Raw genomic sequence first — 15,562 nt, forward strand, 5'->3', positions numbered from 1 at the left:
TTCTATACAAATTTCAGAATTTCTGTATAATTTTTTTATAACTTTTTAGAACATTTCTCTGATTTGGAACACTTTTCAGAAATACTTAGAAAATTTATATCTTTTCTGGAATTCTTTATACATGTGATTTCAAATTATTCTAAGATTTTGAAAATGTTTCATTTTATAACTTAATTGTGAAGAAAACTTATAAAATCTAAAGAAGTTTAAACTATCTTTTCAGAAATGTTCATAAATTAAAAATATAAAGTTCCTTAAAAATATTATGAGCTTCTATAAACATTTTTTTCACAAGGACTAAGTTAACTTCCAATTAAACGTAACGGCTATCTACGCGTAAATATACAAATATATTCCATTTAACAAAATTCTTCTCTCTATTTTTTACTATTTTTAAACAAACTATTAAATTGTTTTATTTATACTGTGATAGCGTTAAATAATTTATATTGAATATTGTCCAGGCTTAGAAATAATAATAAAGAACATCAGTATCATCGAGATTATCAAGAATTTCTCAAAATTTTGTTCTAGCTTTTCTTTTGTTTTTAACTGTAAAAATCATTATTCCTTCCCAGTTACATGACCAATAACAGACTACTCTGTACTAATCGGTAGATTAAACGTCTCCTCTACAAAATCTCTCTACTAGAAGTCTTGTGACAAAAGAATGTCATTAGATATATCGAATCCTCGGTACATCAGGTAAAAAAGTGCACTTGCCTCGGCATATAAATTTGCAACGTAAATTAGTTTATATTGTTGTATATTATATATGTATATAGATACTGATGTACGTAACTAAGATTTCGCCGACATTCCGTTAAAATCTGATTAGCAGTTTCCTTTGTTACAAAAAAATGTCAAAAGACAAAATCGTTCCAGTAGTATAAATCTTTTGTTCTATACCTCTGATAAATAAAACGTTATTTCTGTTTTCCTCACAAGAAGAAATACATTCCACGAGTCTCTCTTTTTTTTTTTAGAAAAAGAGAGACTCGTATTCTCTTTTTCTAAAAAAAGAGACACACTGTACTCTCATATCTATATACACATTAGCATATGTACAGGCTATACACAAAATGTCCCAGACGTAAGCGCTTCTTTTTCGAGGATCAAACAATAGCAAGATCGTTCGTCCGTGCCGTTAATAATTTACTGCTCACTCCAGTACTACCTTTTATCTCAACGTCAGGCCGATTATCTTCCTTCGGTTGGCTTTCGGTGTAGTTTTTCATCTTTTATCATTGATCATAGAGGATGCGCCACGTTCTAGGAAATTTCGCATATATTTCAAGATGTTACGAAAGAATGGCATTGTTCTCCCTTCCAAAGAAATTCACCCAGCCTCAGCTTTTTTCTCCCTCATTCTCCTTTGCTTCTCGGTCGATATTGACTCTCTTCGCCGGATTCAACTTTCACACGAGTCGTCGAACAAAAACCCGTAACTCGATCATTTCCCTCCTCTCCATTCCGTTCCGCCTTTTCTGTTTCGCCCGTTCGTTTGTATTTTAGGCCTCTTCGGAATGTGAACCCTGAGAACTGCGTTTCTTCTTGTGGTTGTTATGATGATGGTAGCTGTGGTGCTGATGGTGGTGGTGATGTTCCCGATGCTGCATCAAAGCGTCCGTCTCTGGCTGGTTTTGATGGCCTACCAGGAGGTCCAGGGTGCCCTTAGGTACAACGGGCGCCTGTTCGCTTGTTGGCGGAATCGGTGTCGCGATCGGTGACTCGACCGGAAGTGGCACGCAGTGTAATACGTAACATCTCACACCCGCCAAGATAAAGCCTGAAACAATAATTAAGCAATGATTAGAGGCGTATTTTTACATCGGAGTCTCGTTAACTGCAGATGAGTCAAGTGGTGACGAGCACGCGCGGTCACCAACACGCCGATCGATGAGCGCGCTTATAATCCTTTATTTGACGCTCTGCAATCGGCTATTATGCCTATTCTACAATAGGGTCGCAGGTCGTAAGCCGTAAAAATTGATCAATCACAGACATCACAGTTGAATACGAAAAAAATAATAGACTATGATTGCTTAATTTCTTACAGCTTATGGATTACGAGCCTCTTATAGAACCAGTTCTAACGGATAGTTTTAAAGGGGAAATTAATTCAGAATTGGCCGGAAAATTCGAATTTATTAAAAAATTCCATATATCTCCCGTTCTCTCTCTCTAAATAAACATATTCTGCTTAATCTAAATCGATTCAATGTAAATTAATTTATTATTGCAATCATATACACATAAATAAATAAACAGTAAATTCGTAAAAACAATTGCTTCATTTCTCGACTATTGTTGGTAAGTTGATGATGAAACAAGCTGGAAATATTTTCATACCTCTACAAAATCATTGGAGAGAACAAAGTATTTTCGATTTTTTCATCAACCTACGACATGGAACGCTTATATTGTAAAACGCGTTTATATTAAAGATTTTTCGCTTGTTCTGCAAGAGCATGTCTTATGATGTACATAAAAGCTAACGCGATGCAAAAGAAGGATTTTCCATATCTAAGAAAAGGCTTACCCAGTATAAGTAGGGCAGCGCCTGCCACCAGTAACGCCAACCTGTGGTTGGTGGTCGTTGCACCCGGGACGAGTTGAACGAGACCGACCACGAGCACCACCGCGCCCAACAACAGGCACACCACCACTGCGTGCAGCCCAGATATCTGTAGACAACGATCTTCATCAGGCGACGAATATGCTTACTTTCGCTGTCGTTTCCGGCGCTTATACATATTATGTATACACCATTATATTATTTATAAGTTCCCAACATTCTTAAATATAAAATAAGAACACATTCTTCGAATTTTTGTTTAATACAACTATAATAATTTTCAATATCGGTTAAGTTAGGTTAAGTTGATGCGACTTACTCATCGCATTGTCTCCAATTTCATTATTTCTGACTGAGAATTCGCTAACAACTTAAGAAAACATGCATGGACAATTTTTTCGAACATTTCAACTGCCGGCAAGATACATACCACCGATACCAGCTTAATAATCATGCTGCATTTTCTTACTGGCAACTATTTTTACCAATATGAGAAAACACTAAATAGTTCTCAGAATTCTATTGTGACATCCTGTATATGTGAGGCATTCTGTCAAATCAGCCACCCCTCTGCCCATTTTAATTTTTGAGATAATTCTTTAAAAAGGCTTAAAATTTTCATCGAAATATCTATTTTTTGGTGCCGTATGCCGTTTTTGAAAATTCAAAATGGTGGACCCAAAATGGCGACCAGAATGAAAAAAGCATTGGAAAAATTAATGGTATCGTGAATAAACGTGCACGATGTGATGTAGAGGTCTGATCCGTGTGCGTGTGTGCGTGTGTGCGTGCGTGTGTGTATATTGACTTTACAACTTCGATTGTTAATAATTATCGTTAGAACTTTTGAAATCTTGAGACCAGCGTCCGGAGAGCGTCAGCTGCATTGCAATTGCCACGGCAAAGAATCTACCGAACTTTAAGAAATGATACCGCCATCCGTACTATATTCAACAAGTGCAGAATTTATTACCTCAGGATTATTTCAAGAGGTTGAATTTTAGCAATTGATTTCTTGAGCAATATAACAATAATTCATTTCTATGAAAAATAATCTGGACGGACGAAGCTACATTTACAAGAGGAGGGATTATTAATCAAAGAAATTATCATGTATGGGGTCATGAAAATCCAAGGACAGTTAGGGAAAGTAGGTTCCAGCATGAATTTGCTGTTAATGTCTGGCTCGGAATTTGGAATGACTGTCTTCTAGTAGGACCATTTTTTTTTACCCGACAGATTAAATGCAGCCAGATATACTGAGTTTTTGGAGACTGATTTCTTTGATTATTTAGAAGACATTCACCTGCAGCAACGGATTGAAATGTGGTTTCAACTCGATGGATGTCCAACTCATTATGGCAGAACTACTCGAGCTTGGCTAGACAGACATTATCCACGACGATGGATTGGACATAGAAGAATAGTACCTTGGCCACCCCGATCACCTGATTTGACACCACTGGACTTTTTTGTATGGGGGGTCATGAAGCAGGAAGTTTATTCGTCATCAGTCAACTCAAGAGAATAATTAAAGAACCGAATCGAGGCTGCAGTGCACCAAATATCGCCAGATCAGTGATTGGCTGCAACACGAGCTGTCCGTACTAGATGCAATGCTTGCATTGCTGCAAGAGGCCAACATTTTGAACAATATCTACATTAAGCAAGTGAATAAATACAACGTGAATAAGTAATGAGAAAGTACAAAAATGAAAACTACGTTGTTTTTTTTTTGCGATTTTCTTCAAAACGAAGCAAAAACGAGCATATCTCTACAAGACTTTTTGTTAGTTTATTGATCCTCTACACGCTCCCGAAGTTTAGACATTTAAATTCGGGACACCCTGTATACCACAAGCAACTGATCATTTTTAACGCAAAACTAAGATATTAAGTTTTATTGTCCTTATAAAAAAACAAACCCATACGGAATTGAGTCCGTAAACTTCTTTGCAACTTCTACTCCATTCGCTATTTCTGCGCTTGTACACTTCGTAAGTTAGGAAACTGTAATTATTAAGTGTCAAGCACAGTTCCTCGAACATTGACTTTACGTCAATCGGTATATTATCATAATTAATTGTTACCTTGCCGCATAAATAAAGCTCAGGCAAGGGCTCCAAATTGTTGTGCCCGTGCGGACTAGGAGTGGGCGGCGAGCCTTGAAGGGGTGGTAACCATTGCCCTCCTAAATAGAGCTGACTTGGCCGCTTCAACCTTTTTTCTTGCCTTCTACGCTCATGGCGGACAGCCACCGCTGGCATAGCACCAATCATCCTAATCAAACAAAAAGCCAACACTTTCATGTATACTATTCGTCAAAAAGAAAATATTGTAGCAATCACATTGCCGAATTCCATAAACATGACTTACCGGAATTAATTGACAAAGCGCGATATATCTATTAACAAACGGTTTAATTGTCGAATTGAATCTAATATTGGTTTTTCAATATTAAATTGCAAAATATTGTAGGCGAATACGTTTATATTTATACCGTGCATTATTATTTATAATGCCTTTCTTTCATAAACGGAATATACAATAGCTAAAAAAGATATTTGCGCACTTCGAGATAATTTCGCGCAACATAGAATACCACGTGCAGATAAGAACACCTTGAAACATCCTTCTGCTCTCTCTTCGTAAAAAATTATTTTAACAAGACCAGCAAATTCGAAATCGAAATCGAATCATCCTTAAATAACAAAACTTAAACAATAGAAATTTATGTTCCATTACTTTCTAAAAAATTTGCTTGAAAAAATAACTAAGTATGTTAATAATGTTCTTACTAAATATTTACTAATTTCAGCGCTATTTCGAGGACACCGCTTCGTGCGAATTATCAAAATGTCTCCGAATCTCTCTGTTTAGCAGCATTATTTTTTACTTGCCGACAATAAACATTTCAATAATTTATCAAAAAGAAGAGCGTTGTAAAAGCAAAGACTTTTTATCGGCTCGTGGCGTTCTACGATATGAACTGACACCGGCTTACTTTTGCATCAAACGCGTTATGAACTTTGGTAACCTCGGTTGACCTCGAGGCCGGTCGATACATCATTGCATCCGCCCTCCGGCCCGCAGTCGATGCAGCAAGTTGCAGGAAGCCATTCCGAGTAGGAAAAGAAAAAAACAATCTGATATATCTCGACGACTCTATTCCGTGCTTATCAAGATTTATCTCGTTAACGAAACAATAACTCCAGTGAGCTGTCGTCTGACAAAACTAATCAGAGATCAAGATTATTTTTTCTCGTTCCGGTTTGGAACACCAACGTGTACGAGATAACTCAAACATATAACCGACTGTGATCCAAAGCGAATAAAATCTCATAATAAAATAAATGGATAAACTAAAACGCGCATGAATAGGTATATAATAATTCAATTCGTAGAATGGAGTGGGGAATTTCTGAAAGAGTAGAAGAACAATCATTCCTTAAGAATGGAGCATTTCATAAATATTTATTCTCGAAAAATTCGTGCATCAAATTGTATATAAGTGGTACAATAGAGAAATCGGAATAAGAAAAGCTTTTAATTTTTAGGTAAAATAACTACCATAGTACAGCATCGTAAAACAGCATCGATGTAATTTCATAGTAAGTAATAATTACAACAACGGTTCTCTTATCGTGCAATGATCTTCGTGGTATTGACTTTATCTTTTGCAAATACACGTTTTCATGCGGGGCGCAAGCAAAGGGAAAGATAGCGCATTGATTCGATAACAGGATACGATATAAACGATAGCCGCGTATATCGATCCCATCCCTCTTGTATCATGTCCCCTATAATTCCGACTCCTTCGAGTAAATGTATCCTTGCACGTCATAATAAATTTCGCGATAAATATAGTAATATCTCTAAATCTTTCCAAACAGATATCATCCATCATTTCTTGCAACGTTCCACAAGCATAGGGATGCAACGGATATCCGGTATCTGATATCCGCGCTATTCGGCTTTCCAGTTTTTTATATCCGGGCGGATAATTTGACTATCCGGCTGGATCAAAAAAGTCGTTTTCCACAATTGAAATAGAAATAATTATACATATTGAAAATTTAAATTTTCAAAATATTTTATATATATATATATATATCTGACCCATGATGGAAATATACAAGGTGTAGCATTGCCGTGGATGCGCAGTCGTCTTTCTACTCAACCAATGGGATACGTCCTCCAAAATGCATACAAAGGAGCACGATATAGCATGAAGTTGCCCGAAGTCATGTCTTTTTGGTTATTTGGTCTTTATATTGTAGTTTGCGAGTTTAATTCAGTTTAATTCATTTGCGAAGTAAAATTATGTCGTGGTGCAGTGTACCTAATTATCGAAATGGATTTATTAACCCTACAGCAAAGAACATAAGGTATTTTACGTTCCTAAAGAAGCCTGAAATTCGACATCAGTGGCTCAATGTATGCCAATAGTAGCAAGTAATAAGTTAATAAATAAACTCAATATACTACAATAAACTATAATAAAAACAAATAATTATGTATAATTATTGTCGCATTATTTGCGATATATTTACAGTACTGTCACAATCAAAACATATGTAAAAATTATTGCGAGAAATCACTCTCCTCTACAACATATATAAAGGATACTCAAATCGGTGAGATGTTACCTAAGGTACATGTATACATTTTTACAAAAAAACAATTAGATTTTCAATTTTTTAAACTCTTTGTGCAATTTTCGAATAAAATCCAATTATCCAGCTTATCCGATTCTACTGAATTAATTCGATTATCCGGTTTTACCGGATAAGATCCGATATCCGATTATCCGACAAATCATTATCCGTTGCATCCCTAGTTTTAACATCAAAACATGAATGAAAAGAAGCGGAATATGACTTCGTCTTTCGATTCACTTTTTCAACTGTGTTTAATATTTCGACAAGAATTCTCAAAGGCAGCGGTGCGAGGAAAATTCATCGAGATACAGTAAATTTATTCACGAAGTGAGCATTTCGGTTTCGTTTGTGCCGTATGTAATACTTTCAGCGTCAAAACTTCGCCGTTTTCAATCGTCCACGCTCTTCTCAGGGAAACGATGATTCTTCGTTATCGTTAACTAACGACTAATAAGCAAGACCATTCACAGCGGACACAACGAGTGCATAAGATGAAGATTCCTATCATCGTTTAAGCCTCAATCTACTTAAGTTTAATCAGCCTTCCTTTAACCTTTTGTTCTACGTTTTAAAGTGTAACGATTTTTTCTGGCAAAAGACATTTCCCGGGTTTACGTAATTCCTAAGCTTTAAGCGAGCTGGACAGATCTCAGATATATAAAATTTAGAGCTTAAAGCAAAGGATTAAAGATTTATGAACTTATTGTAGATTAGAGTTAAAGAGTCATTTGAGAGAGATTCGCTTTGCAAAACTGATCAACGCAACTGCAATATGCAGCAAATTTATTTATACATTAAAATCCATTTCGAGCTACATTTCCATTGCGCGGTATGTATGCCATCCTTCTTTCTCTCCATATTTTCCCCCTTCGGTCAATTCTTCAGGTTCATTTTCCTCGGAAATAATGACGGAACAATAATTTTCAAATTACGAACAATAACTGAAAAAGAGACTTCCTTCGGCGAGTCAAAATTTAGAAAGCTAAATTGATTGCACTTTACAAAAAAGTTAAACATTCTTCAGCTAAACTTGAGGAAGTTTAATAGAATTCTAAACTAACGTTTAAATGCAGATGCGTAACGTTGTAGAAATTGGAAAATTGTAATAAATTATCTCTTTATCCTTCGGTACTTTTGAAGGAAGCGCCGAGAAGAAGTCGACTTTTCGATCAATCGAAGAATCTATCGTTGAAAAATAATGCACAAGTGAGGAGTTCTCTTGCGTAAGTAAAATGTAAATCCTGCGAACTCTAGAAATTTCTTTAAGGTTACCTCCATAGCAAAAACATCACAACAATCATGGTTATGTTATGATGACATGCAAATGTCCGCTTTGTTACAAATGCGATGTCACGACAACGTCGTGGTGGTATGCGAATGTCTTTGTAATATGTGTTATTTTGGCTGTGTTCTAAAATTGACTGCTAGTACTGAAATCTATAGTGCATGTAACGTAAATTGTAGTAGTTTCAGTGCTGGCAGTAAATTTGAAACACAGCCTTTGTTATGACTATCTCACATTGACATCATATTTTCTTCCTGACATTGTGACTCCATTGTGACGTGAATGTGACTCTTTGCTATGGGGGTACAATCCACTTAATATTACAAACACTTTGAAATATTCTTTGATTGGTCAATTAGTAAAATTCTTTCTTCTGATTGATCAATCAAATGCCTCGAAGCATTTTCAACGTTAAATAGATTGCACCCTGAAGACTCTGAAATGACAACGCGAAACGAATAAGACAACAGATAACTCTATAGGCAGACTTGTCTTCTTCAAAGATGACCTTTCCTCTACGCGTAGGAATTAATATATGACTTATGCACTTGGTCAAATATTAAGAATTTTGCAACCAATAGGCGTGTGTAATTGCACGCACAGCACTGTATATATAGAGTAATAATTGTACCACTTATTTGAGGATTTATTAAGGACGTGTCTGGAGCAGACATTTCTCCGGCGAATATATACGTCCCGCCCGAAGAGAAATTTGTGTGCTTTGTAAATCTATCACGGTAAACAACGAAATTACGAGATCGAGATAGTACACGAGTAGTCTTAAGTTTTAAAAAGATGTATATTCTTAGATTTTAGTTTTTTCGAGAGACTTACACATTACATATATATATATGTATAGGTATATTAGGGTGAGCCGAAAAAAAATTTTGTAAATCGATTAGCAATACCCCCCAAAAGTTAGCTATGGACCTCAATTTCATCGAAATCATTTCGTCGATTAATATCTTCAGGTTGCCCCTCGACTTCGAAATTAGTATTTATGCATTTCTTGAATACATGTGTCAAAATTCGAAAAAATATTTAAATTTCAATACAATTTGGTACTACCTGTTCTTTTTTGGTCGCTGAACACGAATCCGAAGTCGGAAGTACACATTTCAAAATGGCGGATCCAATATACGACATACAGAGTGAGTAAAAAGTTTCGGACCGGTTAAATATCTTGAAAAATAAGTATTTCCGAAAGAAATGTTTCCTACAAAAGTTGTATGGTTTTAAATGATCTATTCACTGATATGATCAATCTAACCTTGGGCGTCGTCAAGGTCAGGTCAAGGTCACATTGATTTTTTTTAAATGGCACACCCTATTTTTTATTCCGGAATCTAATAGTCGATGTCGAGAGCTTTTTAAAACACTATAATAAAATTATTTTTTAGTGAGTATTTTGTAAACGCTACCCAAGGTCAGACTGACCATATCAGTGAATAGATCATTTAAAACCATACAACTTTTGTAGGAAACATTTCTTTCGAAAATGCTTAGTTTTCGAGATATTTAACCGGTCCGGAACTTTTTACTCACTCCGTATGTCGTCATATTGGATCCGCCATTTTGAAATGTGTACTTCTGACTTCGGATTCGTGTTCAGCGATTAAAAAAGAACAGGTAGTACCAAATTGCATTGAAATTTAAATATTTTCTCGAATTTTGACACATGTATCCAAGAAATGCAAAAATACTAATTTCAAAGTCGAAGGGCAACCTGAAGATATTAATCGATTTCGATGAAATTTTACCTAAATCATATTGAGGTCTACAGTTAACTTTTGGGGGATATTGCTAATCGATTTTCAAAAATTTTTTTTCGGCCCACCCTAATACGTATACACATATGTATATGTATATACAGGGTGGCCCATGTAAAGTGTTACAAGCTATTATCTCTGAAAGTGTGTGTCAAATGACTAATATATTCAGACAAAAGTTTTATGACTTTGAGGGAAGCATAGACCAAGATGGTACCATTTGTTTGACCTTGGGTAGCGTTGTAAAATGAGAGCAAGGTCACTTTGAATTTTTTAAATGGAACCCCCCATTTTTTATTACATATTCTTGTAACTTACCTCGAGAGCTTTCCAAAACACTATAATTAAGTTCATTTTCATTAAGTATTATACTTTTCGAGTTATGAGGCTCGAAAGTTACAGTACAGTCGGCATTAGCATTACGCAAATTGTCCGATCGACGGTTCAGATAAAAATAAATTTTTAGTGTAAAAATGAAAATAAGAGGAATAATCTCCAATGGCCTTCACCTTGACAAATGTTATTCAGGACATGATCCTGAACAACATTCAAGAGGTTTAAACCGTCGGTCGAACAATTTGCGTAATGCTAATGCCGACTGTACTGTAACTTTCAAGCCTCATAACTCGAAAAGTACCCAATGAAAATGAACTTAATTATAGTGTTTTGGAAAACTCTCGAGATAAGCTACAAGAATATGTAATAAAAAATGGAGGGTTCCATTTAAAAAATTCAAAGTGACCTTGCTCTCACTTTGACAACTCTACCCAAGGTCAAACAAATGGTACCATCTTGGTCTACGCTCTCCTCAATGTCATAAAACTTTTGTCTGAACATATTAGTCATTTGATACACACTTTCAGAGATAATAGCTTGTAACACTTTACATGGGCCTGTATGAATAAGTAAGATTAGTTCGCGATTTCAGCCTTTTAGTCGAGCAAAAATGAATGAACGAATACGCAAATCCAGAGACTGAAACGAAAAACTATACTTTTCCGAAAAAAAAGACGGAAAAAGTACTCATGATTATAGAGATTTGGGGAAACAGTATAATCGATCCACACGGTTAACATTCATCTGTACGCGCATGTTCACACACATACGAAGGTTGTAAAGGAGAGGAAACATGAGAGGGAGGAGGGTGTGGAATCAAACTCGAATATTCGTCCTCGTTAAAATTATTACCAAAGGAATACCATAGTGCAAATTATCAAAGGCAACAGTGGCGGATACAGGGAGGGGACGATCGCCCCCCTCCCCAGAGTTCTCCAAACAGAAAGTTAGAATTTATTATATAACAAAATTTGTTTTTAAATTACATTTCATATTATGTTAATATGTATGTAAAAATATATCTGGCTAATAAAATGCTGAATATCAAACATGTATAATTTATATTTCATGATCATGATAATAATAATAGTAATAATAATAACAGTAAATACATATAATAAAACAATAAAGTGATAAAAATAATTAAAAAATATTAAAAATAACATCAACGATAAAAATGACATCAATAATAAGTAAATACATTTCATACCGTCCCGCCCCCTCCCAGAACAACTCTCTGGATCCGCCCTTGAAAGGCACTTTTGCACGACGTTTAATTCGCAGCCGGTTTAAGGCGAATCCTGAATATCCTAAGACTCGGGATACTAAGTGTTTAATCTGAAGACAATCTTAGCTTTCCTTTTTTAGGCTTCCTCGAGCCTAAAAAAGAGCTGCTTTCAACGAGATTTCACGTGATCAAATCTTTTTCTAAAATTTGAAGACTTTTTTTAAGATTCTCAAGATACAGCCCGTGCAGCTCTCAATTCTCTAACTAGAGCCAACCGGCCCCGATTTAATCGTAATGAATTTTGCCCTTTCTATTTGCGTCTGTATTCCCTCACAGTGTTTATCTTTTTCTCTCTGTCTATATCTTCCTTTATATGTAAATCCCTTTCGCCACAACCTTCCACGCATTCTCTCTCTCTCTCTCTCTCTCTCTCTCTCTCTCTCTCTCTCTCTCCCCTTTTAAATTCTTAAATTTGCAAAAGGCATAAAAAATTGTAATTACGTACAATTGAATACATAATGGGATCTGTTAAAGAGTAGTCAGAATGTTTCGCGATAACGATAAAAACAGTACGTATAATTACGCGGCACTCGTACGTGGATATAATGGAGCAATATATAATGTAGAGCACATACGCACACGATATTGCTACCGAAAGATTTTCAATAGAATTAATTCATCTGTCATGTAAGATGTGTAAGACGATTAATTTCTCTTTTTAGGATCACAGAATAGTAGCGCCCGAGCATAGCGGTATTTCACTTTGAAGAAAGATATACGGGAAGGAACGGTAAAATGCGCGTTCTCCATAAGTAATTAAGTTTGTCAATTAAGTGGAATCACACGTATACATGCGCATACACGCATACATACACTTATCTAACAATAATAGAGAACTGCGCGCAACATCGTTCGTCCCCAGAAATCTCTCCGATTAAAGCTAGTACATATGTTACGTGTAAATAAATGCTTAATATGTTATAAAAAGGAATATAGCATAGTATAAATTATCAAATAGCTTAACAATACTGCTTGTGCCAACAGTCGCTGGACGAATAGTTGCAGTTCTACTCGACGTATACGTTGGAATTCGCACGAATTCGCTGTAACATAGTATATGTATACATATCAATTATATTGTATTTTCGAAGTTCGAAGAAAACATTAGCGCTAGAATATATCAAAATCAAAATTTGGAATGTCATTGTAAATGTTGTCGAAATATCCGGCCATCTATATTGCAGAGATCACCTCTATAAAGCTAGCAGAACTAAATGAGCAGAATCGAAAAAGACCTTTTAAACTATTTAGTGCTCATTTTGTGCTAATGTGTGCTACAAAATATAATTATATCACGTATAATTATATCGGCACAAATTATATCGCTTCTATTGTGAAAATTGCGACTGATTCTGCTCGTGGCGAAGGATATTTTACTCTTGAGCCTAGTAGGGATCAGGGATTTCCCCGAAGAAATGGCGGGGGCACAAAATCTGAAACTTCATATTTTGGCGGCACAAATTATAGCACTTTCTCTATCAAGGATATTTTACTCTTGAAACCAATAGGCTAGCTTCATAATAAGTTAGTAAAACCACAAATTTGTTCTAAATAGTACTATATATAGCTACGAAATTATGTTTTGTAACACGAAATCAGTACTATTTATATCTTCTTTTATCTTCCTTTTTCTTTTTTTTTTCTTGTGATTCTGGTTGAAGCTAGCAGCGCCACGCGTTCTTCTAAATGGCATGTGATACAAAATTGTTCTTTGTAGCACAAATAAGTACAAAATGAGCATTAAATAATTAAAAAAGTATTTTTCGATTCTATTCATTTGTCCTGCTAGCTTGACAGAGGTATAGAGATGTTATGTCTTCGATTCGAGTTCACACGCCTTGGCGAATAAATAACTTTTTCACGTCTGACGCTGTACGAATGATGATATTAAATATAACGAATAAATACTAATTCTCATAATATTTTAATAAGATGAACTTGCTCAATTAATGATAAAAAAGAAAAGAAATAACAATCGCATTTTTACACTGCAAATCCAAGTATATAAATTGACTTCAATATATGTGTGATATTAGTTTTCCGTGCAAAAATAATACTACATTACACCCGCATACAAAAATGGATATACACACTTAAACGTGTAGTATAGAGTGATTTTTACACAACAAACTAAATCATACACATATATTAAAGTCACATTTTACTTGGATTTGCAGTGTATAGAGAGCAAATGTAATTTAGAACTCGATATTTAGAAACAATTACTAGGGAATAAGAGGATCGAACTTACGCAGGACAAGTAAAAAATATAAAAAGAATTATCATGATACACGCCGTTATTTATACACCTAATAATAAATTTTTTCTTTTAAATAGAAACGATTATTTCCAACAGGTTATTTATCAAGTACTTCCCAGTATATATATATATATATCTATATAGAATGCGTTTTAATAGTAAAGTCGTTTCGCAAAGTTGTGCTTCTTTCTATGATATAATCTCCACGGGTAGTGTTCTTGGTCCTTGAATTCGATTCTTCGATTTCCTACCTTCGTCCGTCCGTCGAGTGTGTTGTACGTATGTACGTTTGTGTTTGTGATTATGTGTGTATGATTATCGAAAGTTTCGCTTTTCAAGCTCTCTTTGGAAGTTTTCCTCTCGGAAGAAATGCTCAGATATCACGACGTACGTCTCGATTCGAAATAAATATGAGGACTGTCGCGTTACGTCGTGTAAAAGTCGTACGTCTCGATTCGAAATAAGTATGAGGACGTATCGCGTAAAAGTCGCTACTTAATCCACGCGGAGATTCCGTCTTCTCGGGTCTGCCTGTTTTGATCATCTTGCAGCGTCGCGTTTCGTTTCGCTCACTGTCTTTTTTGCCAGAGTTGTGTTTCCTCGCAATGTTATTATACGATTTGCCCGCATCGATGCGGGAGGATGTACGCTGACTGCGGAATTTCACTCCCAAGAATATTGCAGTCGGAAGACGCCGATAAGAATGGATAAAAAGTAAACTTTTCCGCGCGTACGCGTTATACGCTTGTTGTGTGTCGCACCTTTCTTCCTCTTTCGATCCTACCCTTTAGATCTTGGAGATGTAAAGCGGTCGATGAACCTGCTGCGGGTTTCCATTCTGCTTCGAGTATCGCGCGTTCTGTAGCAGCTCTCGGGTCTCGCTGGGCGAGCTTGGGCTGAGGCTATTGGTGGTCGAGGTCTCGACACGGTCGCTGATGATCTCCTCCTCAGTAATCTGCTCCAGGTACAGTGCCGACTGGACCGCCGACTGATTGTCGCCGTTGATCGCGACCTGCGGCGTGTACGCCGGTGGCGGGCTCCGTGGCGGCGAACCGCCGCCGTCGACTTTGCCATTGTCCTTGATCTCGAGACATGTATCCGATGATACCTGTCTCATCTGTTTCGCCCGTCTGGCGTGACGAGTGGTCAGTCCACCGGTTTCCACATCCCGCTCCAATCGATGTCCTGATCGGGATCTGGTGAGCTGCCGTTGTACGTATTCCTCGAGATCGTCCTCCTCCTTCTTCGCGATCACGCGATTCAAAATGATCAAGAAAATTCCGACTAGGATTGCGAACAGGCCGACCGCGACCAGCTCATTCCACCAACCGCCAGATGCCTTGGTGCCCCAGTGAGCGAGGTCGCCTGGCAACAAGCCACTCATC

General features: G+C 36.4%; 2 protein-coding genes across 2 annotated transcripts in view; both read right to left on the minus strand.

Annotated features, from left to right (window-relative positions):
- Positions 1 to 1,041: 1,041 nt before the first annotated feature.
- Positions 1,042 to 5,689, minus strand: LOC108729854 (uncharacterized). The gene is made up of 4 exons (XM_018459190.1): positions 5,583 to 5,689; positions 4,669 to 4,858; positions 2,543 to 2,687; positions 1,042 to 1,789 (listed from the first exon to the last, which is right to left on the minus strand). Exons 1-4 carry the CDS (start codon positions 5,588 to 5,590, stop codon positions 1,512 to 1,514), a joined length of 621 nt encoding a protein of 206 aa, XP_018314692.1. The 5' UTR covers positions 5,591 to 5,689; the 3' UTR covers positions 1,042 to 1,511.
- An 8,642-nt stretch (positions 5,690 to 14,331) lies between these two features.
- The window catches only part of LOC108729832 (uncharacterized), an 18,692-nt gene continuing 17,461 nt past the window's right edge, over positions 14,332 to 15,562 (minus strand). The window contains exon 3 of the mRNA XM_018459159.1: positions 14,332 to 15,542. Coding sequence (XP_018314661.1) covers positions 14,965 to 15,542 — 578 coding nt within the window. The 3' untranslated portion in view covers positions 14,332 to 14,964. The remainder of the gene's footprint in view (positions 15,543 to 15,562) is intronic.

This window comes from Mycetomoellerius zeteki, unplaced genomic scaffold (assembly GCF_001594055.1).
Source record: "Mycetomoellerius zeteki isolate Tzet28-1 unplaced genomic scaffold, Tzet1.0 scaffold8, whole genome shotgun sequence".
In the NCBI taxonomy this organism is placed as follows: domain Eukaryota; kingdom Metazoa; phylum Arthropoda; class Insecta; order Hymenoptera; family Formicidae; genus Mycetomoellerius; species Mycetomoellerius zeteki.

What these genes read in the sequence shown, in the direction of transcription:
- LOC108729854 (XM_018459190.1), bottom strand. An exon ending in AGCTTTATTTATGCGGCAAG is followed by an intron (nt 2,688 to 4,668) that starts GTAACAATTAAT and finishes CGTTGTCTACAG; the next exon opens with ATATCTGGGCTGCACGCAGT. An exon ending in CGCTGCCCTACTTATACTGG is followed by an intron (nt 1,790 to 2,542) that starts GTAAGCCTTTTC and finishes TTATTGTTTCAG; the next exon opens with GCTTTATCTTGGCGGGTGTG.